Here is a 25,626-nt window from a genome sequence, read left to right on the forward strand (position 1 = left end):
CGGATTACTTTCAATATCACAACACAAAGTTAGCACAATAAAATGTGAAGCCAGAAGAAAACATATGTTATCAAAATATACAGATCTGTTATCAAGTATTATACTAATGAAGTGAGAGCCAAGATGTAGATTTAGAAAATGCGCTTTGAATAACCTAAAAAACAGCCAGAGATCAGATATAGACCATTCGAATTTTACCTTAAAATTACCCATTGTCGATTAATAAGATGATGACTTGGTAGGTTCTGTTGATCTTCCAGCTGCTGAATAGTTTTCTTAACGCGATATATCGATTCCAGTTGAGTATGGCTGTATAATAAATATGGGACAAGCACAACACAATAATTTCATGCACACTCGCAGTTTTCATCAAAACACATAATTAACAAAGCAGGAAACGGATGTGACTCATCACAATCTAGGTGCCTGGGACGCTTGAACACACAGGGACTTGAAAATTTAGATATAAATAGTGAGCACGCGCCTGGTAGATTATTTGAAAAAAAAATGTAATAAAATGATACAGCCAATAAATCTACTACCCAGTTTCAAACAGAGGATATCAAATATGTAATATAAGTTTATGTTTCGTCCGATAGGAAAAAAGCTGCAGATTATTGTATTTTTTGAAATATTTGACAAAAATGTGCAAGTCAATCAGGTCCCTGTGAATCAGGTTGCCTTTATTTATTTATACTTGTCGATTATGACAGACAGAAGATATTTGGTACTTTAAACACAGTAATAAAATTCGCAAGTGGGTTTACTGGGAGAAATGGAAAGTCCTTATAATTGAGACCCAATGAGTCATGCACGTGAGAGACGACGTGACTGTACACGTAGTGATAAATAGATATATACAAACTGAATTGGGGATTATATATTATTCACAAGATAAGATTTTACGATAGATATGCATAGGTAAGTTTCGGAATAACCACACAGCATTAACTTTACATCAATAATTTGAACCAAGATATACATTATTAATGTATGTTGCTATAAAAACATTGCCGGGGGCAATTGTATACATGTAGGTCACACATGGGTTGTAAACATTGATTCAAGTTTATAGTGTAATGTGACATTATTGCAATTTTTGGACAATGAAGCAGTGAAAATAAATGTATCGGTCGTTGTATATTTATAGATTGATCTAGGTCATCAACGAAGACATACAATGTACACATATTTGTTAATAAAAGATTGAGATGAGTAATTTATGGCTGATGAGTTTCTTCGTTTTTCAAGGGATATACTATATATACATTATATTGTACATTTTATTATATTGGTAGTACATGTATATATATAGTATTCATCGTGTAGATAATACACATATGCATGTATTCCAAGTGGTAATACATTTATTATATTCTATAGATAAATATAGCCACGTAATTAATTGATGCACCTGGTATAAGTTATACATACGTGGTGTATGAGTACATATACAAACACGATTCTGCTATAAATACAAGTACATCTCCAGTTAGAATGCATCAATTGTGTAAATAATAATTTATATTAAAGCCAAGTTATACAATGTGATTGACTTGACAGCATCAGGATGACATACACATGAGTCGGTTAGAATAATACATGTAAACATTGCCTGTAACTAGGGCATAAGCAGGGTTCTGCCCAGAATTTTTCTAAGCTGATAGGTTTCATTTGCAACGAACATTCAAAACGGACACGCAAGTATAATACCTTATAATACCTTATCAAACCTAAGGGGGGTGGAGGGTGTAATATAATGTTCAAAAAGTTACTTTTATTTACCAACCTTCTTTTGGTGAACATTAAAATCAAGGAAATAAATAAGTGTTTCTTATGTCTGAATTTTCAGCAATATTATTGTTTTAAATATTCTAAAAAAAATACAATTTATAGAAAGGTGTATGAGTTGTACATTAAATAATAGATATGACATTTGTGACATTTTTCTCTTATCTTTTATTATTGTTTCCTTACTTAATCCCCATTAAAAATAATTTAAAGAAGAAATATTTAAAAGCTGTTTGTGCTATAGTATAGGGGGAAACACTTACATGAACAAGTTTATATCATAGTTCTTATTATTGTAAGAGAAAATGTTTTAATAAAATGTACAGTGTTTTTATTTCCTCCAAAACTGTATTTAATACTGCTGTCAGGAAATGTGATCAAAGATTAAAACAGCATTTTTATTTGAACTCTTCTTCATTAAAAACGACAAATCCAGAATTTCATTCCCCTTTCCGGTTTGTACTTTACACAATCCAAGATGGCGACCATCACTAACTAAATACACACGCTATTTCGGCGTTATCAAATGCAATCATATGTGAGTAAATTAATCTATAATAGATTTATTAAGTGTTTGATTTGTTAATCCAACAGTAGGTACCTCAATTAATCACCTATTGACCATGCTAAACGGATCCGGTGGTAATTGCTTTAGGCTCCAGTGAGCACGCTTGCCGGACACCTGAGAGCTTGTCGTCCGGTCCCCTTCCCCACTTATTACAGGCCCCCTGTGGCAATACGCTTATCGTGCAACTGACCAGTGGGGTCATTGCTTGACTTGGGTCAGCCGTGTGATTTAATCAGTGTCAATTTCTTGTGTAAAAAGACCACCTTCAGTACAAATATCAAGGTGATACGGTTCACAGTCTAAGGTGATACGTGTCAATTAAGCTGATACGGTAGGGAGGATTTCAAACTGAAGCTGATACGGAGCCGTATCAGCTAAATTGCCTGGGGAGAACCCTAATAAGTTTAATAAGAATATATTCAAAACAGTATACAGTATACATGTATACATAACATTATAGTCTTTCCACATATCAGATAGAATTTTGTTATAATTTTAATAACTTAATGCACTTTAAGCACATGGTGCAAACATGTACATGTTCATTGCTGCATTTAAAGACATGGCAGTTCTACAATAAGGTTGTTGGGTTTGATTATCTATTTTCACACAAATACTATGAATTCAACATAAAATAATTAATCTGTGTTTCAGTTAAAGTGTTAATGTACTTATATTGTGTATTATCCAGGTAATCGTCATGAATAATTATAATTGGCATACAAGGAAAAGATAGTGATATTAATAGTGAGTAAAACTTAACAAATATGGAAAGATATCATTAGGTGGTTATTATATATATAATATATATGTAATACGGAATACATTAAGAATATATATATATACAAAATAAGTCACTAGGAAACTGCTGGGGGATATAAAGTTTCTTCTGAACCATCATTCCTGAGGTAAGGAGGTGAATGAGTTAGATGTTTGAAGGACGGGTACTGGTTTATCACGTGCATGAGCACTTGGTTGGATGTAACGTCGCTGTTCAGGGGCTTTGGTTTCCAGTGTTCGAATCCTCGAGTCACGACGTTGGACTTTGATGGGAGGGGGATCAGGGTAAGATGCTAGCTCACTGAGCCTGATAACCTGAGCTTTGTCACCACTTTTATGTCTTATTATTATCCTGCCGTCATTGGTCCAGGTCCCAGTGATAAGACCAGACTGTTTAAGGAATCTTGCCTTAGCAAACACTTCAGCACGCTGTTTCGTCAGGGCCTCGTTAACAAACAGCTTGTATGGGCGTTGAGGAACTGATGAGCTTGACTCAGTATTAGAGTCACTGGCTTTAGTGAAAAGCGAGAACCTGGTCTCGTAAACTGAAGCACGCACTCTGTAAGATAACAACCTGACAATAATGTCCCGTGGGTACTAATCAGACTTAGGCCCCACCCTGTGGGAGCGGCTGATATCACTTTCAGTTACCATGACACCGAGTTGCGTATTACAAACATTGATGATTAGGGAGTCAGTATTTTCACCACTTTCTTCAGGAACCCCTCTAAACTTAAGACAATTCCTTCTGGAATATTGTTCACTATCATCAAGTCTATTTTCCAAGGAAGTAATTTGGTTTCTGAGATCTGTGATACCCAGTTTCGAAATGAGTGTGTCCTTGAGAAGGTCATTGTTCCGGAGTTGGGTGACCACTTCATTAATTACACCTGGGTCGGTTATAGAGTTAATAGTGTTAATACTTTTCTGGATAGATTGTTCATGTTGTATAATAACAGTTTATGAGTAGACAAACGACTATAGATGAATCAGTGGACGACGTGTACATGTATACATGTATATATTTTAGCGAAACATGGCGACTACTCACTGGACTACGGTGACCGCTAATCACATGTAGAGAACGAAGAATGAAGAATATCCATCTTCAAAATTACGATGAATGTGGAGTAGTTTGACCAGTGGTATCCATTAATATGTAGAGGCAACCAAGTAGATCATGATGAGTCAAGTAGAGGTTAGGGTTACATTATTATACGAGAGATCGCTATTGTCCGTCCACTCGCTTCGGCAACCGGAACCAACCTTGCTTCCGGTTTCGGGAAATAAGTTATATTTTGAAGAAAAGACGTGGATTTTTGACGTAAGATAAAGACCTAGGTGAGGTTTAACGTATTCATACCTATTTTAAATAGATCCGGCTTTGCTTTTCATAAGTAATTGAAAGTAAATCTTTATAACTTTAAAAGCACACTTCAAACTGTGTTATCGCTAGATAATAAATGTCATGCACTTGTTGTACATGTTGACTACAGATAAGGACGCAAAGCGAAGGAGTGTGCAAAGTGTTGAATATCTTAAAGATTTACTCACTCTCCATAAATACGTAAGTGTCATAACATATATCTTACAATAAATGCAATAATGATATACATATGTTTTTGGTATTTTAAACGTTTGATAATGTCTTTGTTGGGTAAGGAATGTTATTGAACATCGGTTCCTTCGTTGTTGTTCTAGTTACTTACCTGCCCTCGCCGATAACAACGGGAAGCTTTTAATTGAAGGGAAAACATCAATCATAATTACAATGTAAACACGAGGAAGTATATCTACCGTATCAAATCAATAAAAGATCAGCTTTGCATAATTGGTTTGACACGAAGGGCAACAATGATAAGCTGTTATTAAGGGATCATCATGCCTTAATATAATATCGCATACTTACACCGAAAAATGAATCATCAATTTTACATAAAAAGTAAGGATAGTGAGGTTGGAAACTTTTCTTTCCAACTTGAAAAATATCTATACATATTATCGTGATTGAAAACCAATACAATTATCTGTATCGTTAATCCCATGATAATCATTATATGGATTATAAATGGCAATTATTCTTAATAATAACATATATCATGTGTACAGAGGATCGATCTTTACGCTATTCATAATTTTAATAAAACGAGTTTAAGTCTATATAGATGATAGGCGCACATCATCAGTTTTAACATTTCCGTAAATATGTTATTTCATCATATTGTTATGTGTGACGTCACAATCGATTACATTACGCATGGTACATGTCAGTATAATATTTATATATATATAGACAAAAACAGCAAAATTCCTTGTGATGGCTAAATAAAAAAGATATTTCCCTAGTACTATCAGCTCGTATTTATGATGGTGTTATCATATATAACAGTGTATGTGATAAAATTCAGTTGACATAAAAATCAATGTATTCACAAAATACCGCTCCCTTACATGGAACGAACTCTCCTGTCTGTAATGTTTTCTAGAATGATCTTTAAACGCCAGTCCATTGCATACACTGCGCCAAAATGTGTGTATATCAACAGTGAAGGGGATTTCCACATATACAGGCAGATATAAATAGAATGAGTTTTACGTATCGTCCACACAATATCCTAGACCGCCGTAGCTCACAGGCGTACACTACACAGACCATAAGACAGACCAAAGGAGCATATACAGTCCGGTCAGCATAAACTTTCAGAATGAAACTGGTGAATAGATCAGGTATGTCAAAAACCGAGAGTTGCGTGTTAGTAGCAGTGTGCGTGTTTGTTGTGATATATAGCTTATTTACATGATATAATTTGATTACCATATTTCCTGTCCACGTGTGCGTGCCGACTGTTAGTATTGAGTGGTATTGATGTCATAGATAAGTTTACGGATTTTTCTTCTCATCGTCTAATCAGATATGTTAATGAAAAAGTCCTACAATATAAAAGCCTCAATTTCACTGTAATTTATCCTCGCTGTTTGTGTACATATTTTGAAATATTTCACTTCATGTTTTTATACTTATGTCAATTACAACACGCAAAACATATAATTTCAGACAAGATGTTTTCATTTATTTATAGAAAGGAAAACCAAACTAGCCATCTTACAAAAAGGAACGCATAAACAATGTATCGACATTTCTCGATTACAATGAATTTCATAGAAAACTATACATGAGAAAAACTAGTAGGGCGCGCTTTTGGCGATATCAAACGTGACTTAATTGAAAGATGCGTTTGCTTTGTTTTATGTTTCTTTTCTGCATTATTAAAAAATACATATCACTTATGAACCACTCACCTGATTCAAAATTTAATACTGTGCATATAGTATCGTGTAATAATTACCCAATCACCAACAGTGAGAGTCAATGCATCGGTGAAACAGACAGAAATTATAACCTTTGACCTATTTTTAGCATCTGAGTTACATATCAATCTCATAATATAAGATGTATGCAATATCCGCAAGTCACACAGAGTCAAGTTACTCGACACCTTTGCCAATTCGTATTTCCTTATTGTCCTAGACAGTCACCAGCAAAAGATTAATGACACATAGAACTGAAAAATCGCTTAAAAAACAGGTGGAATCATAGTAATATACATTCCACTGTTGTTGTGATATGTAAGCTTAAATTTAATCTTTTAAATACTGATGTTTGATGACCGAAATCCTACATAAATTTGGGGAGATATCGTATCGAGTGCAAAATGGGGAAGTTCAAGAAGTACTTGATTTCGACTCCACTTTTTCATGAACCGGGTTTGGTGAACCCTTTCCTTCTATTTTGGTGCCACTTGGGTTCCTGTAGTGGTGTTAAGTTTACCTGTTGACATTATAATTGAAGTTTTGGCTTATTGTGTTGACATATACAGTTGTGTTTACCTTCCGTACCGTAGGTAGGATTAAACATACCGTCACATGAACTTACCTGTTTTATGTCATTTGTAGATTTTATGAAATAAAACAGAGAAATAAAATCGCAGCCAGTGTAGAAAAGTCAATATGTAAGTGGACGTAGGCAATATGTTTGACCTTAATCCATATGAGTCGAGGGATGATGAAACTTCTATGGTAGCTCCATGATCGATTTCACAGCTGTGTAGACCTCACGGCTTGGAGCTGATGCAATCCCGACACTCAACTATACTGGCATACATTGGTGTCTATTCACTCGGAAATCTTATAGCTGCAAAGGGCTGACACAGCATACAGATACTCTGTAATAGTGTAAAAATAAAACTGATTAGTTGTTGCTTAAATCTTCATATTGACTTTAGTTCGAACAATATTTTACTGACATTTCAAAGTTACCATCCATTAAAGATGTGTGATAAGGGCATGCAAACATACTAGTTAGCTTTGGCCGACTTTGCTTTATTTTATTTTGCCTAGACAGGTCGTATTAAGTCGTGTGTTTGAAGAGACACTGCCGATAGAAACATAGGAAGGAGAGAATGGCAGATTAACAAAACGAAATTTCATTACATTATGCCCTGTGCGTTATAGTAAACCATTTCGCAACTAAATATGCGAGCCATGTATATAGCTTTTCTAACGGACATCATTATCTTCACGTTAAGTATGCAAAGTAGCAGTTATATCTATGATTTATCTATTGATGTGTTATTTATCTGGTCATTAACTTAATGTTATTAAATCTCTTGATATGAACACCCTGTTGCTCCAAATTTAACATTTACTAGCCATTCATATGACGCAGAGAAGTTTCAAATAATGACTTAATCATAAGTGTTTAATGTTTATCAAAAATGTGATATACTTGACATAAATGAAAAGAATTGCAGTTTTAAATGTCTTGTTGGTAGCTGATGTTTGGGGATTTCTTTCGTAAACTGATTGTTAAAAACTGGGACGACGTCCCCGTAATGACCAGTGACCCAGAAGGACACGCTACATACACACACACAGGTCATTGTAAATTTGAAATGCAATCGCGTGTGAGCTAAGAATGACAAAGACGGAGTGCGATGTACATCGTGATAATTTTTTTAAAAAACAGACAAAATAATCAGATGAAGCCAAGGACAGTTATAAGAACGTCGATAAGATAGATGAGAAATTGATCGATTGCCATGAAGTTTGTCTGACCCCGGTAGACACAGACATGACCATTGACTGGGTCAATTAACAAAGCTGTTATTGACATGCATTGATCACGGGAAGACATCGTGTAACATTGCACCCAAATCCACCTGTCAGCAGAGAGAACATTCCTTAAACTTATTACTGAACAGGTTTTATACATTTTGCAAGATTTTAAAGCATATCTAGATATTATACATAATATGATTATTATGTACAAAAATAATAAAAAGTACTTTATTCGCGTATAAGAATAAGGCAATAGCAGACTATTCGCAGATTAAATGTATGCAAATAAGGTCATGCACCATGGCATTCAAAACTGGTTTGTGGCATATCGAGGCTGGGGGGAATGCTAATTAGTTTGTTAATGACAACTTGTTTATATANAACTTTTTTATAAAAAAAAAAAAAAAAAAAAAAAAACAGGTGAAGGCCCTTAGGTGGGTTGTTTACAATTTGTATACTTTTACCCTGTGCTGAGCCTCGCTTGAATTGCATTTCTGTTTTAAATGTGAATAAATTGTCTATCCTGTCTTTTTAACAAATTTATCTACGTTTCCGTCCTGACTTGTTACCCCTCAGACCAGCATTATGTGTCTGTAGTCATGCATTATACCTTCAATTCTTGTAACCAATAATAACACAAATTCCAGTAACCAGAAAGTTTAAAGCGTTTGAATTTCCCCATCCAAACTGCGATATTGTGACTACTAGGCAGACGAAAACGTTGGAATCAAATCAATGTTTGTCTAAAATTCAAATTATACAACTGGAGGCCAAGCGTTCAAAGCGTGGAACAAGGCATAGTCGGAGCAACAGCTTGCTGGACTATCATCGCTTAGTAGGTTTACGCTGTATAAATATCAAAATGACACTATATTAACAATACCGATACGCTTCCGTGCGTCTTTCCGTGTAGCCTATCACATTTGTTCTACCTCATGGTGTATTTAGCCTCATACATGATAGGTATTTAAGTTTTATGAAAATCTTTTCACGTTTTAAGTTAGATTTGTATGTAAAGCTGTCACTGTGTGGACAATTATTTCGATCGTAAAGGTAAGTTTCTCTATCTGGGATTTTGCTCCGGTGAATAAACTCCAACTGCAATAGCATTGCCATTAAATGGGACTTAGCATGCCCGTTATTAATAATTATTAAGTTAATGATGAGTTCGGGTATCATAATTTAAAATGTCAACAAAATAGATGATTTTTAATAAGTTTTGATGAATTGTTATATTTTCATATGCTACGCTAAGGTGCTTTGGAGACATGGTAGTCTAGTGTTAGGACGCCGGGCTCGTGACCGAGGGGTTGCGGGTAGGAGTCACGGCACGGCTCTTTATTGTATATTTGAGCAAGATATTTTACTCCGCTTGTTCCAGTCTACTCAGCTGTATATGAACACGTGGTTGGGCAGTGCTAGTATTGTAGAATGCTAGCTGTGAGCGCCGAAATGGCAGCACCGGCTGTATGCTAACCAGGGAGTTGAGAAAGATATTGGCAAAGGCCCTATAACCACGGATAATAATTTGTGAACCGTTTTGAGACCACCTAAGAACTAGGTTCTGATAAAGCGGTATATAAGAACCTCGAATTATTATCATATTATTATTACTAGAATGAAACATACAATAAACTACGTTTTAAGTCTAAATGGAAATCCAGAAAATACCCGCAATATGTTTAATCTAGATTTCGTTCATGGGATTTAGGACAATATGTTTTATCGTTAATACATTTTTATTTTAGGAATGTTTTAGAAAGATCTTTGCAATGTAGAAGTATATCTGTCTAATTAATTAAACACTTACTGACAGAAAGTAAACATAGACCTGCTTGTCTCTGGTATCTTGCTCCTTAGTCGAATATTCATGTTATGCTCCCTTTGTTAACAAGGTAAAGAGTATGAAACCAGCAAAAGACGATGTCTACACTCTGAGATAATTACAGACATTCGTGACGATGTGTTAACTTAAACATGGTGTGAAGTTCAGCAAATCTGGTCTTTGTAAATCACTTTATGTTCACGTGAACTGAACTATGCTGGTTTGTTTCATTCTCAAATGCATCAATTAACATTTGAGAGGATGCTATTATGATATTGGTAGCATTTATGGATTATTCGGAGAAAAATAGAATCTGTAATTATTCCACTCATGAATTAACAGGAAAATGTATTTTCAGTGTATCATGGTGTACTTTATTTGGCGTGAAATTATTTTTTTGAATTTTTCAAGACCGCTATAACACATTTAGTGAAGGATTTCGCGTCACCTATAAAAGCATTTTTATTCATTTTCGTTTTCCCCTTCAACCCCCTCAATTGTGCTATCTAACTGTACTTAAACAAACATGTATATAGCCGGATATACATAACTACGTTGAGCGGTTATGCCGTTAAACGAATAATGCATTCCAGTTATACCAAGGGTATAGTGATGCATGAGTTTTAACTTTCAGGAACCCTTGCAGGTTCAAAAGAATAGATAATCTTTATATGACCTTATCTGTTGTGGATACGTTTAATCAAACCAAAGAAATGTCACCGTCAGGTTAGATGTCGTGAAGCTGTGAAGTTAGCTGGAACGAGATTAAATATTATCAAAATTATCTGGAGAAGACAAGTTTTTTTTTTTTGAAGATGTCAATAATCTGACCGGTGAAATACTTTGCCATTTGTCCAGACCATAGAGACTTTGAAGCGATATGTAAGCATGACATTATTTTGATGTTGTTCTATTTCAGATTCTGCTTCCTCTAGTATGGACTCTGGCTCTAGCAGTGGGGAGGTGAAGCTAAAGAAAAGTGTGGGCTTGTTTACTGGAGTCGGCCTCATCGTCGGATCCATGATAGGTGAGTACACGTCACAGGATATGTGGATACACTCTGCAAGAAAAGTTAGTTCGAGAGCGTCAGTGATCAGCTCAATGGATAGATGACTCCAGATATTCAAAATAATCAGTACAATAATTGTTTGCTCCATGGTTTTTGAGTAATGTAACCGTCAGCCCCGCCTTTGGTGTTTAAACCCTCATTAGCTGATATTTGATGAGTGTAATATCATTGGCTACATTATTGTCTCGATCGCATACAAGGGTAGCACGGTCCTTTTAATTTTCTCTGTTTGTGTGTTTTCGTTTTGGTACTCTGCACGTCACTGCAGCCAAGCAATTCAGTATAAATATTAATTTTGTGTTTGTCAGCATATTGATGTCAAATAATTTTAACTCTTACTTTTAAAATCGATTATGTTATGTAGACTCTCTGAGTTAGGTATTTATTTCATCAACGTTTTGCTACATACATTATTCTGAATCAGTTATGAGCTGATCTAATAAGTGTATGCTACATTCATACCATATGGTACAAACTACGTAATATCGTAACATTATTTCCTTAGGTTCAGGGATATTCATATCCCCAAAAGGCATTTTAGAAGGTACTGGGTCGGTGGCCATGAGCCTAATCATCTGGGCTCTTTGTGGCCTCGTCGTTACGCTGGGTGAGTATAGTACAGCATTCAAATCCCTTGTTAATAAGACAGACCTGTTCTCCTGTATAGCATAATTATATAAGTAGACCTGGCGTCTTCGTTGTCGAAACACAATAGTCTTTTGATGTCACGAAGGGACATGTTTGGGAGAGGGAGAAAAACTATATGCAAAAAAAGCCTAGATGTCATATCAATATCTTTGCTTGTCTCTTTAAGGGAGCCCCTACCACTGTTAAAAACTAATTTTGCATGAAAATCCTCCGTTCTGGTATGACAATAGTTTTGACTAGTTATTTCTGAACCTATATAAATCTGTTTCCTGTACAGACATTTACATTGACAAAACTGAAGGTTTTGATTGAACAAAATAGATATAAATGATAGCAGCAACATTTCAATATCTGTATAACGAGTTTAAATGATATAAGGCGAAGAGAAATAAATAGACGTCAAAGATGAAAGAGAGAGGATAAAAATACGCTTGGAGCATGCGCATATTCACAAAGAAGTATTTAAATGTAAAACAACTTAATATTTATGATAAATATTCGTATACATGTACTGGCACCTACACATTTATAAACTAGGTACTTCCAATTGCCATCCGTTAATTGTTCGCCTAATGTTAACAAGGGTTTTTAGGATATTAAATGGGGTACGGGCATTAGTATTGTATATCAAATCAAATTGCACCACCTCACCAAAAAACTTGGAAATTAATTTCAAGCATTTGTGTATATTTTTGTTGTTAGGTGCACTATCCTATGCCGAGATGGGTACCGCCATACCAAAGTCTGGAGGCGAGCACTCCTATCTGATGTTTACGTATGGACATATGGGCAAATTTGGAGCTATTCCTTCCTTCATATTTGACTGGGTACGTTTATGAATAATTCAATATTCATTTCGTCCTGTTTGTTTATTAATTATGTAATCTTTTGCCTTGGTTGTCTTTTTTGAATTATGTAATGTTTTACCATTTGCTTTTGTGAAAAATTATCAAAACGTCAAATTGATGTGGGCAATCTACTTCAACAAGTCTTTCTATGAAATATTTGTTTTCTATTTATTGTTTTTATCCTTTTTTTCGCTCCTCCCTCCTATTTCATTTAATATTTATACATTAAATCAGCATATCTGGACATTTTTCTGATAAAGGTGACAGGGTACGTACCGTACCAGTTATCAAAATGTCACATATAAACACTCTAAATGGTTGTGATACATAACCTTTTCTACAAGTCAATCCTACCGACCGAAAGAAAATGTTTGGAGCCACGGATGCTAACTTGTGAACTGCTTTGAGACGACCTACGGACTAGGTTGTGATAAAGCGGTATATACGAACCTCATATTATTATAATTATCATTATAGAAATATCAGGATATTTTTGTTTACCAGCTACGTATAATATACATGTTGTTGTTATAGGTATCCCTGTTTATTATACGCCCGACCCAGTTCGCCCTTATCAGTCTTAGTCTTGGTACCTACGTCGCCAAACCATTTTTCCCAGATTGTGACCCACCTCTTCCAGCAGTGAAGCTCATCACAGCCGTTGCCATGCGTACGTATCACAATGCGATTGATTCAAATATGTCTATTTTATTAAATTTGTATGCATACTGTATATATCATAGCACGCTTTGAAGTAATTGCAAGAATTGTATAAGACGCATTCGTCTATAGTTAAATGTCGTATATTTATACTGTACAAATATTTGAATATTTGTATAAATCACACGTGATTACTTTTTATCTATTTATCTATTTATGGCTACATTTGCATAATTTGATGAAAACGTATTGCTTTGCAAACAAGGCACGTACATTCACTGTGTATCCTTTTAGCAAAACAATCGGCGGCAAATGACATTAATATGGAATTGATTAAATTGTTTAAGGAAAACATCAAGCCCACATGTAAATTATGCGTTTATTTAAAAACTCATTTTTTTTTATTGTTTCAGTTATCGTCACATTCATCAATATAACAAGTGTCAAGGTCGCCGTATGGCTCCAGTCGTTCTGTACCATTGCTAAGCTTCTTGCCATAGCAATCATCACCGTCGGCGGAATATACAAACTGGCCACAGGTACATTGTAATAATTACAATCTTGAAAGATTAAAGTAAAACTCACACAGGTGAAATTACCTTGAAATTTAATAATGCCAAAACATAATTGCACTGCTGAGTAAAGTGTGTATAGTATGAACATTGCCACCACGCCAAAGAAAGTGCTGTGGCCTTCAAGGTTACGGCAAAACTTTGTGGACTATGAAATTTTCCAGCAGCGTTATTGAAAGATGAATGGAGGATACACACATATATGAAGATGAAGCGGCTACTACCGTGTGAATTCCTTTTTAAGTAGATAACTCGTTAACATTGGATAATCGTTTTGCTATTGTTGCTCATCGTTATTTGTTTCCTCCAGATGGCGCTGAACACCTAGCGGAAGGATTTGAAGGGACGAGTGAGAATGTAGGCCTTATTGCGATAGCCTTTTACAACGGACTCTGGGCCTTTGATGGATGGTGCGTTTACACTTGTGTTGATAATCAGTTAAGCTATTAATTTATGTTAAATATGTATTATATATTCATTTTGAAAACAGATATGTTGTGGTTTCAAGTTAAATGCATCTGCTTTACATCAAGTACTTTCTCTAAACTTTGTCTCATGTTAAGAAAGGACCATTACCTGTTTATTATAGAGTTAATTATGTTATCTTGTGTAAGCAAAACATCGTTTTTCTTTCTGTTGTAGGAATAACTTGAATTTGGTTACAGAAGAATTGAAAAGTCCTCAAAGGTTGGTTACTGAATAATCGCAAACTTTTTGATTACTGTGTGTACTTGCGGTTTTTGTGCATAGCCATTGCTATGCATTGCTGTTTTAAACTTGTTAAGCTTATACTGTAATCTGCAGTCATTCTCAGATTGGTTGAATATACAATGTTCGTCCAATGTTTTAGAAAAGTTTCTATTTGACAAACCTTTCACATCTATAATTGTTTGTTAAAGAAAAAAAATTCAAATTCAACACATGTGTGTTTTGCCAGTTTCTGTTTTATTACTTATTACATTACGAAATTGTGTAGTTACTGTACCTATTTCTCTTAAGTGCATAAATGTCAACGTGGCAGTCCCAAAAACTGAACAAAATGATCAATGGAAAAGGGGAAGTCAGATCAATTGAATTTGAAATATAGAACCAAAACGGTAACAGTTCACGAATAACATCAATTCTACTTCCAGCATCTGTTTTGGTGTTTGAAAAAATGAACTAATGGGTCAGGTCTTATACCTAAAGAAATCGTCACATTTACAAATGTTATGTACATGATATATATATTAAAGCCATCAATAGAATATCCGGAAATGACCTTTTTGTTTATTATGGTATTCCGTCTCCATATCTTGTTTCTATGTTTTGCTGTTTACTTCCTGTTTCCGGAAATTAAAAGAGAATTTAAAGAATGAATCTGTTTATAATAATAATAATAATATAAATTTATAATGATAATAATAATAAAATTTATTTATTGAGGATTTCTTTCACATAGCAAACCCAGTACACAAAGTTATTTAAATTAAACAAATTCTCTTTTCAGAAATCTGCCTTTAGCTATCATCATTGGTATTCCCTTGACCACAGTCTGTTATCTCTTTGCTAACATTGGCTACTTCGCAGTTATGTCTAAACACGAAGTTCTTGAGTCTCACGCTGTCGCTGTGGTAAGTGCACACAAAACGTTAGAGACCATCTATTTTAAATTGGATTGTGTTCAGGAGTCTACGGAGATTGACCATACAATTCAAGACTTTCCATTTGGCATAACTGGAACATTAACAGCTATTATTCCCACCTTATTATAAGTTAATATCTTATTATGGAGTGGTCAGTTGTCGCTGCGGATAGCGAACACGTCTTTCACCTAGAGAGCCGGGGTTTGTTTCACCTGCCCGTCAATATGGGTTTTCTCCGAGTTCTCCAGTATCATCCAATTTAAATCCCCCTACCGCTCATCTCCGGGCAAACAAAAGTATTTCTATAACTTGATAAACTTGCATCTCAATTGTTGAAAAATAAATAAAATTTTTTTTTTTTTTTTTTTAAATCGGTTACGATTAATGAAAACAACAATATATATATATATAGAAATCATCTAGAGAGCAAGCTTGATTTTTTTTATCTAATATACATCTTATTTGCATTTATGTACCAAAGAATCAATGAAAAAATATCGATATATACATGTACCTTCCTTCAAAGAAATTGATTACTGATGCGGTTTCTGGAGTGTTTATTTAAACATGCCTGTTCTTGTTCTAGACGTGGGGTGATCATATGCTTGGAACGATGGCCTGGATCGTGCCCCTGTTTGTCGTCATATCCTGTTTGGGTGCAGCTAACGGTTGTCTCTTCGCCACATCCAGGTACGTCAAGAATTTAGGCTGTTGGATTTGCCTCCCCTATAATGTACCTAGTGACTCCTGGTCATAATCTTATTTTGTGTCATTACTATACAAGAACTCGTAATTGTTGAATTATGTTTTCGTAAAGTATTAGTTCTCTATATCGAGTCTATGTCGAGTGTTATAACAAAACGTTTTGTCATTGATCATCTATATCGGCTTAGGGCAGTTATCATATAACAATAAAGATAGCTTAGTTTTGTTAGGTTATTTACATTTACTTTTTTGCGACGAATAAATTAGCCTTACACGTGTTGTAGACTGGTATATGTAGCAGCTAGAGGAGGAAACTTCCCCCAGGTGTTATCGTTCATCAACATGAATAGACTGACCCCTCTACCCTCAGTCCTGTTTACGGTGAGTACGACACATGACTTCCCATTTTTCTATATATGAGTTTTCGTCTTCTCAAGATAGAGCAGTATGTATGAAATTAATTTTGGTGATTGTAAATTATTAGTGGTGACTGTAAATTATTATTGGTGTTTGTAAATAACCATAGTTTACTGTTAATACTGGTGATACTGATTATCATAATATGATATTCATTAATAATCGATAACTATTGTAGTTGTGAGAAAATAAGGGAGACAAATCGTACACAACCACATTTTTTGATATTGCATGGAGGGAGATAACTCAGTTAGCGTTAAATAACATTTTAATATTGCATGAAGTAAGATGACTCATTTAGCGTTATACAAATCATGAATAATCTTCTGTTACAGTCCGTGGTAGGCTTCGCCATTCTTATACCAGGGGATATCAGTACTTTGATGGACTTTTACGGATTCTCCGCCTGGTTTCTTTACAGTATGACGATATTTTCTGTATTAGTTCTCCGATACACACAACCAAATTTACATAGACCATATACGGTAAGTGTCAGACCAGCATGCATGTATTGCGTTTCATATTAATCCGGTAAATACCGCAACATTGTTTTTAATATTTCTTTGACCAAAATGTTTTCACATTTTCCCTATAAAAAACCCAAAGCCATACAAGGTCGTGGATGAATTAAGTTTAATTTTATCATAAACAGAGACAAATTATAAAAGCCATTGACAAACTTTATCTTTCTGTTCTGGTTTAAACTTTTATACTTTTTATCTGGTTTCAGGTTGTAAAAATAAATGGTATACGAATACCCTTGTATAAAGGGGAATATAAAATCTAGTTATAAATGAAACATTATGATAATGCTTCAATTTTAAGTAATTATTTTTTATATTTATACAGGTCCCCATCATCATCCCAGTGTTTGTCTTCCTAATAGCGTCGTATCTGCTAATATCACCCGTCATACAGTCTCCGAGAGTGCAATTTATATACGCCTGTATATTTATTGCTAGTGGAATGTTTTTCTACTTTCCTTTTGTCTACATGAAACTGCCAGTACCTTATATGGGTAAGTTCACAAGTTGTTATATGTACAATTATTTGTCTGTATACTCGTTGTCATACAAAAAAACAACAACAATACTTTGCAATTACCACACGTTGTCATACAAGTAATAAACAACAAGTAATTACAAAGTAGTTGAGAGTTAGAATAAACTTATAATAAAATTATTTTCAACATTAGAGCAGTGAGTATAAATAAAGATTTCAATCATGTAATTCATGCTTAAATATCAACCGATGATAGTCATGCTAAAGTATGTAAATATAAACGATAATGGCTGACTATTGGGATAACATCAACCCTCTTCCTCCTCCCCTACCCCAGTCTGCAGACAAAGATCGATCCATTGACTACTGCAATTCTATAAAACTGATATTTTTGACAGTAAAATACATCTGCGAATCACAAAGTCGCTTTTTATATTTATTTGCATATAAAGATATTTCTACGAGTTAAGAAAGATATGTTAATCCACTTTGACGTCATGTCCGGTAATTTTCAATGTTAATTCATGGTGTAACGTTTGCAAAGTGTTGTCTTGATAAGCCAGTAGAATTTCCTGTTACTTCAAAAACAATATACAACAACAACAAAAATACTTGCATATGCATGTATGTGTATATAGCGGTGCCACATTCGCTGCGGAATGAGTTTCTATCTTATTGCTAGAAATCAGGGAAGTCCCGAGTTCTGTTGAATTGGCATCTTCTTATTTCCCATTGTTTCCTTTTTCTTAAGTAGTTGATCTGTGATATGAGATATGAAATACTTTTTAGTTTAGTTTACAAATGTAACTTTCTGTTTTTTCAGATAAATTCAACACGTTGATGCAGAAGGTTTTCCTTATTGTACCCGGTAAAACAGACAGCTAAGCATACATTTTATATATTACCCTCATCTGGTACATATATTGTACGGACCTCGATTGTGGTGCTTGATGTCTTTTAAAAGCAATTATCAGAATCATCGTACGTCATATAAAAGCTTCATTCATTTTGATACCCACCATTTTAAGCTGAGGAAAACTTTCTTTTGACTACACCAGTATTACAGCTAATGTCAATGATTGTTCTTGTGAATGATTCTTTGTGAAGTTGAGTTTTATGAACTGATATTTAATCGCTATGGAGTTAGATCTTTACATGATTTTATCATGACACGATATACAAATTTCTTGGAACCATACCTATCTGGTGCTGATTAATCTCGTTGATGGATAGTCACATCTTCATGAAAATGAATCTGGATGAAGAGAGGGGTAATACGTTCAAATAATATCGAAGCCCTTAAACATGTACAACGTTATCCTTCATTGGCCTTCTCTAGATTAATTTATTATATGTATAGTCTAACCACTCTTACCGGAACCCGTTGTGAGGTACCCGCACAGCTCTGCAAATCACATGCTTATGATTGTATTACTTAGATTTGATCAATGTTTTTAACTTTTATTGAGTTGAACTTTATGGAGTTGAATCATTGGGCATTTGAGTGATCTCTATATGCATTTTAGATAGAAAATATGAAATATACTCTATTGAATAGACATTTGTATATTTGTGATATGGTAGGGGACTTACCTAGCAAATGATATATCGGGCCGGGGCATCAACACTTCAGCTAAATAATGCATAATGAATGGATTTATTTATGATCTGGACTAACCAAACATCATGGTTGTATGTGTACATATGTGGTTTTGTTCCTTTTTTTGTTGTTGTTTATATTGTTGTCATGTTAACTTGATGCATCTTAAATATTTGATTATACATCAGGTGATATATAATGATTCGAATATGCCTAGATTTATATAATTAAACGTCCAGCAAACAAATAACGTATGATCTAGACTAAAATCGTGTGTTCATTTATTCAGAAAGTATGTCAGGAAAGTATGCAAATTTACTTTTGTTGGCTCTATTTTGATGATTTTTTTTGTTATATATGTTATTTTACATAAATTACAATTTTGTTTTATATTGCTTAGTAGCAGACAAAATCCTTGATACGTGTTGGAAGGCTTTTGTGCAGTTTACGCTGTAGGTTTTGGACTTCACTTCACTTTCCTATATACTGCTTAAACGCTTTTTTTGCTGAATGCATTTGAATCATATGCGACACTATGGGCTTTGTATTATATTCGTCCGTAAAAAATGTATTTTTGTAATCTCGAAAATAACCCTACTGGCCAATACTCAAAAAATTGCATAATATCTGGCTTTGTTCATTCATACTGATTTTTTTTTATAAATATAATAGATATTTTATATTATTGGTTGAGGTAAGCACTGAAATAATTTTTCATTTTTTTTAAAGTTAGCATGCAATTAATTACCTAACGCTTCTCATGATACAATTAATCGTCCCCTATGCAGCTTAATTTAACGACTGGATCAAACTTACGAGAATACGGATGTGTAAAATTGCCATATTTAAAAGAATTTTTTTAATTGTTATTATAATTACTTGTTGATTGTTGTTAAGAACCAGTACAAAATCAGGTATTGTATTCCATGATAAGGAATATATATAATTTATTCTTTAGGTCTATGCTTAATCAAACTAACCCGGCCTTCACTAAAACTTCGAGGTTTCAATGATTTAGCTTAACGCCTAACTCTCTATCACAATGTTATGTTAAATATGCGAGAAAATACCTTTGAGTACACTTTATGTCATCGCCAAATGTTTGATACCTCAGGGGTTACACGCATACTCCATCGTAAACTGTAAAGCGCTTTAATTTGTTATTGTATTTTCCCATTTTATTTATGAAAAGAACCCGTAAATTATAATCGATTGAATTTGGTTTCTTATAGAAAACAATATTTGACTATCGATGTTCTTCGGAAATTGAAATCCAGGGAATTTGCTACGAGAAAGAAAACTGCGAAAATTTAGCCCCTCCGAAATGTACAGCACTTTGTTTTGTGAGTCATGGCGATAATTACTTGTGTAAAGACAGACAAATGGCACTACTTGTATCTTTCATGCGATTTAGTATGCTTTTCTCTTATTTGTTGTTTACTATGTAAATATCATTAAACACTTATTGGAGTTTGCTTTGGAAAGGTTTTGCCATTATGGACTCTTGTCAATTAGCAAAGCCCATAGACGTGTTTGCATGAACTCTGTCCCTGTATATTGTTATAAGTGTTAATTACACGTGTGTATTAACGTTCATGTTCTGATTATTGACATACTGAGGTATATTTAGAGGGCGCGATTTAGTCATTTGCTCCTATTGTGCCGGCAATATAAAAACTTGTATTACATACCTCGTGAATGATTATACGGTGATAATCATATTTCAGGCCATACAATTCAAGCATCCGTGTTTCATACTGTGATAATACATAATATTGTATGACGCAAGTAGCAAGAACTGAGCTTTTGCTACTACTAATTGATTGCTATCCCCACTGATCGAATGGATAAATTGAAACAGGAACGTTACCAACATTTAAACGTCATTCGACGCTTTGGTAACGTGACGTCACTATTGTGTCCTCGTTGTCGTCTTTTCTGCTTTTGTTCGGTTCGTTAACTGGGGTAATAATAAAACAATGTAGCATGCTTTTAAAGAACAATTGAAGGTGTGTTATAAAAGCAATGCCACACATAGGTACAGGTAGTACGTCTCAGACTACACTGCACCAAGCCGTTGTGAAATATATCCGTCTGCGCTATACCTTCCGTCATTAGATTTTTACATATATGTGGCACTTACTATTATTTTACGTTTTGTGAAAGAACATACATGTATATTCTTTTCCCAAATGCAAATTATTTATTTGTTTGTTTTAGTTGTCGGTTTTTTTTAATATGCTTACTTATCTATTTTTATGTATTTTAAAAAGGTTGAGTTGATGGTTTTGCTTAATATCTCGTTTACATTATGATCTGTCTTGAAAAAATTCTGTTGTACGGTTATGAGTACAAAGACACTTTGGACCACAGTGTCTGTGGAATTGATATGTTAATACATTTCAGTTTTTGTTATTTATTATATTTAATGCTAGACACTTATTAAATTTAATGACCAAATACAAGATGATTATGATGAGTACAGGCTAAAATATGTTTTTCCTGTATAACATCTAATTACTTATGATGTGCTTCTGTTGTTGGTGAAGCTATTGTTGATTTATGAAATAAAGGATATATTTTCCTATATACTGTTATATGTTTGCTTTCACATCACACTAGTCTGTCACAACTTGGATTCCGTTTCATTTTCCTTACTGTACTTGGGCAAACAGTTTAATTGTTTAATATCCTCACAACAGACGGTGGCTACATATGATCAGGGCCTGTACCTATGAAACCGTTCTCATGCACAAGCATAGATTCTGTGCTCCAATTTAATTCTTGTTTCGGTGATAAATTAATAATAAAAAAAATATATATTCTGGAGAGAATTAAACCCATATGCCATTTCCATTGCTACCATTGACCTTTATAACTGTGACACATGCTTAGGCGAATTAAAAATAAGCTTGTTTGAGCTCAAAATCAATGCTTGAAAATGAGAGTGGTTTCATGAATGCGGGCCTTGGTCACGCATTGGTCATTTTAAATATCATCTCATTAGAAACGTCTTGCCTATCGTAATGTTCTGACAACATGTTAACAAGTTGTGTCTGTGGTGTAAAGACAAAGAGAGGAATGTAGAGGTTCCAAGTGTTGCAAATCAGGCAGTTAGTTTGATCTCATGAATCCGCGCAGAAGAAAAAGAATAGGAGCAACATTTTGGTGTTTTTGTAAGGTCATGTAATGATTTCAAATTGAAGAGTGCGCAGGGAGACAAAGTCGAAAAGAAATGGTTAGTAAGACAGAAAATAGGAAATATTTATGGGCGGATTGGTTGATGGGCACCCATGTGTCTTACATTATTTTTTTAAGATTGTAAGTAATATGGGCGGATTGGTCGAGTGGTTAACACTCCGGCCTTCCACGAAGGCGGTTGGAGTTCGATCCCTGAAGACGTACGTATGGATATTAAGAGAAAGTTGTTTTTTTCCTGCCTACACAACTCAAACAACCTAGGTGGAGTATAAAATGGTCTGGGGTGGATGTTGTTGGTATTTGTGCTGTATCATTCAAGTGAGGTGGCACTTTAAAAGATACCGTTGGAAGCATGGTCCTATACAAACAGAACACAATACACTGTACCTATCCAGCACACACGCAGGATTACGCACATAGGGAAATATTAGCCAGGTGGCATAGGACTAGTAGTCAGCGCCTGATAATGCAACTCCTGCGAATTCCTCTAAATTGCATTGATCATTGTATTGATTGTATAAATTGTATATCTATATTCTGTAAAGCGCTCTAGAGTAGCTTAGGTTAGCTAGATAGGGCGCTATATCAAATGTTGTATATTTATAGAGGTCAAAAGTATAAAGTATTGTAATGAAAGCAGCAACTCGATTTAGTTTGGTTTCTCAAATGTTCTAGCAGAAAAAGCATTATGTAGGGGGTCCCACATTAATATACTGTTACGATAAGCATGCAGTAATGCATATGCAACAGGTGTTGTGATAGTATTACAACATTAGATCAGCTTAACTACTACCATTGTGACGTCACTGATCTTATCCTGACAACATTGATTTTTCTGTCCAAGACTCTCACGAACTGACCGTTGGAGAGTGAAAAAAATAAACAAAGCATAATTAGACAATTTGTCAAAACATTGCTTAGTGTACAACTAATAATGTTTTATCAGATATTTATATCGGCTAGTTTCATCGATCTCATAAGAAAGAGAAATTAATGCATACCTTTATTAATGATTCATATTCATATTCTATTGTTCATAAATGTTATAAAAAATGTTTAAAAGTATCCAAAACTTTCACGAAACCATTTTTTTCTATCAACATTTCAATAACAGACGATTTAAAAAAAAAAACAATTCTGTAAGTGAAGCTTAATATATAAACTGTAAAAGCATAAGTACATATATTTCATTGATTAATTAATTTGCTGTTAATACAATAATACTAACTACATGTACATATTTTGGTACATGACTTAAAACTAAAAGTTATAACAAGCTTTTTCTTGGAATTATAACAGATATTGGGTGTGAGGATTTACATAATTGTTAAAACCAATTCAGGGGAGGGAAGTACGGCATACAAACATCCTTTAACGGCTTTATATTCTATTTCATATAAACATTTATACATTTAAAAAAAGACAAGAGTTTCTTCGTCTTCCCTAGCGATTTCTCCTCTCGAGAGGTTTATCTGGGGAACTGTTTATTCATGTTGATAGGACAACAACACAACATAGAAAGTGATCTGTGGCAGTCAAAAAGTAATTTTCAACTTGTTGGATAATCTGTTTGTAACGATCAAAAAGTCACTTTCTGTGTTGTGTTGTTTTCCTGTCAACATGAATAAACAGTTCCCCTGTCGAACCTCTAAAGAGAAGAAAGCTCTAGTCGAAGTCGAAGAAACTCTTGTCTTTTTTTGTTTTTATATTTAACTATCACAAGGACTTTGAAATGTTTTTCTGATCAAGTATACACATATAAATATATATATATTAACATTCTTTGTGTTTCAATAAGAAAGGAAACGCCGGAACAAGAATATAGCTCATCATCTCACAGTGCACTTGGCCTTCAAAGTATGCAATTTATTGGTTAAAGTTTTAGCACATGTGTAATTCATTGATATCGTCAGCGTAGGTATTATTTGTATTCTTGTCCTTTGTCTCTAGGTGTTTATTTCACTGAATCTCTTGATCTTTTACATTAAACATCCGTTGTTTATTTTCCCTAAACCTCAATTTATTGTCACTAAACCTGTGTATTTTTTCATCGGTGCATTTTCACTAAATCTATTTATTGCCATTTATCTTATCTGCATTTTTACAAAATATCAGTATTTTAATTTTTTCTAAATCTCTGTTAATTTTCATTAAGACTCTGTTCATTTTCACTAAATCTCAGTTTTATTTTCACTAGATTCCATTTTTTTTTTTTCACTAAATCGTAGTTTATTTTTCAATTTAGTATTCAATTAACCTCTGTTTACTTGCACAAACCACATTTTATTTTAACGTTTAGACACATACATACCATCTTAATATTTATGTTTTAAACTTTTACTTGAAACTCATAAAAGCAATATGCACTCCTCGAACAGGATAATTTGTCATCACTGATTATACCTATAGAAGACATAAATTACCCATTTCAAAGACAGGCGCTATCTTCCAATAAAGAAAACACACCTTTCTTTTATGAAGCGGACAACCTGGCGCTGTAACGATTGCCGTAAACCTTTCATCATATTGTTATTAACGCGTGAGATTATCTAGTGTATCTTAGTGCCCAGTATCATGGTTCATATTAGATAGAATATCTGCTTTTGTTTGGCCAAATAGACAGAAATAAACAGGGAATTTTGAAATGATACTGAAGACATTGGCATATTCTATATTTGCAGATACCTTACTAATGTCTCTTTAAACAATCCGCAATGGAATGCACGAAATATGGATGTGGCGTTTGATCTGGCAAATATAACATATATATATATATTCATTAAATTATTTACATAACACTCTGAGTCATGCATAGTAGCATTGATCTACAGTCTATACAATGTACAGTGAGTGATGGTTTGGTGTGTATTATACATAGTCATATGAATCTGATGAATATAGCGTGTTGCCATCCAATCACACCACTTAGCGATACTTGAGACATCAAACAATCTCACTTTAACGGGGCGTTCTCGTCCTTGATAACAGTACAACACTGATCCCGCCTCACTATGACATTAAACATTACTCATCCTCTGAAATCAGCTGTTTAACTCGTAAACAAAGCCGCTATACATTACAAGAATTTAAAATAGCACAGGCTGGTATATATTATAACATGAGCTATCCCTTTTGTTGTAAAACACATAAAGTACATTACTCAAGTAATAAAAATCACAAGAAATGATGATATTTTG

General features: G+C 34.2%; 1 protein-coding gene across 5 annotated transcripts; it reads left to right on the forward strand.

Annotated features, from left to right (window-relative positions):
• Positions 1-4,648: 4,648 nt before the first annotated feature.
• On the forward strand, positions 4,649-21,821 carry LOC110453409 (b(0,+)-type amino acid transporter 1-like). 5 transcript variants are annotated; one of them, XM_021502344.1, is made up of 14 exons: positions 4,649-4,706; positions 11,002-11,109; positions 11,657-11,758; positions 12,502-12,626; positions 13,182-13,317; positions 13,721-13,846; positions 14,190-14,289; positions 14,522-14,566; positions 15,369-15,492; positions 16,091-16,194; positions 16,494-16,590; positions 16,962-17,111; positions 17,476-17,644; positions 18,452-21,821. In XM_021502344.1, the coding sequence occupies exons 2-14, from the start codon at positions 11,019-11,021 to the stop codon at positions 18,511-18,513; spliced, it is 1,431 nt and encodes a 476-aa protein (XP_021358019.1). In that variant the 5' UTR covers positions 4,649-4,706; positions 11,002-11,018; the 3' UTR covers positions 18,514-21,821. The 5 variants fall into 5 exon arrangements, with proteins under 5 accessions (XP_021358019.1, XP_021358015.1, XP_021358020.1 ...); XM_021502340.1 differs by lacking the exon at positions 4,649-4,706 and adding an exon at positions 5,726-5,866 and having other exon boundaries at positions 18,452-21,820; XM_021502345.1 differs by lacking the exon at positions 4,649-4,706 and adding an exon at positions 9,275-9,310.
• The last annotated feature ends 3,805 nt before the right edge of the window (positions 21,822-25,626 follow it).

This window comes from Mizuhopecten yessoensis, unplaced genomic scaffold (genome assembly GCF_002113885.1).
Source record: "Mizuhopecten yessoensis strain PY_sf001 unplaced genomic scaffold, ASM211388v2 scaffold7283, whole genome shotgun sequence".
In the NCBI taxonomy this organism is placed as follows: Eukaryota; Metazoa; Mollusca; class Bivalvia; order Pectinida; family Pectinidae; genus Mizuhopecten; species Mizuhopecten yessoensis.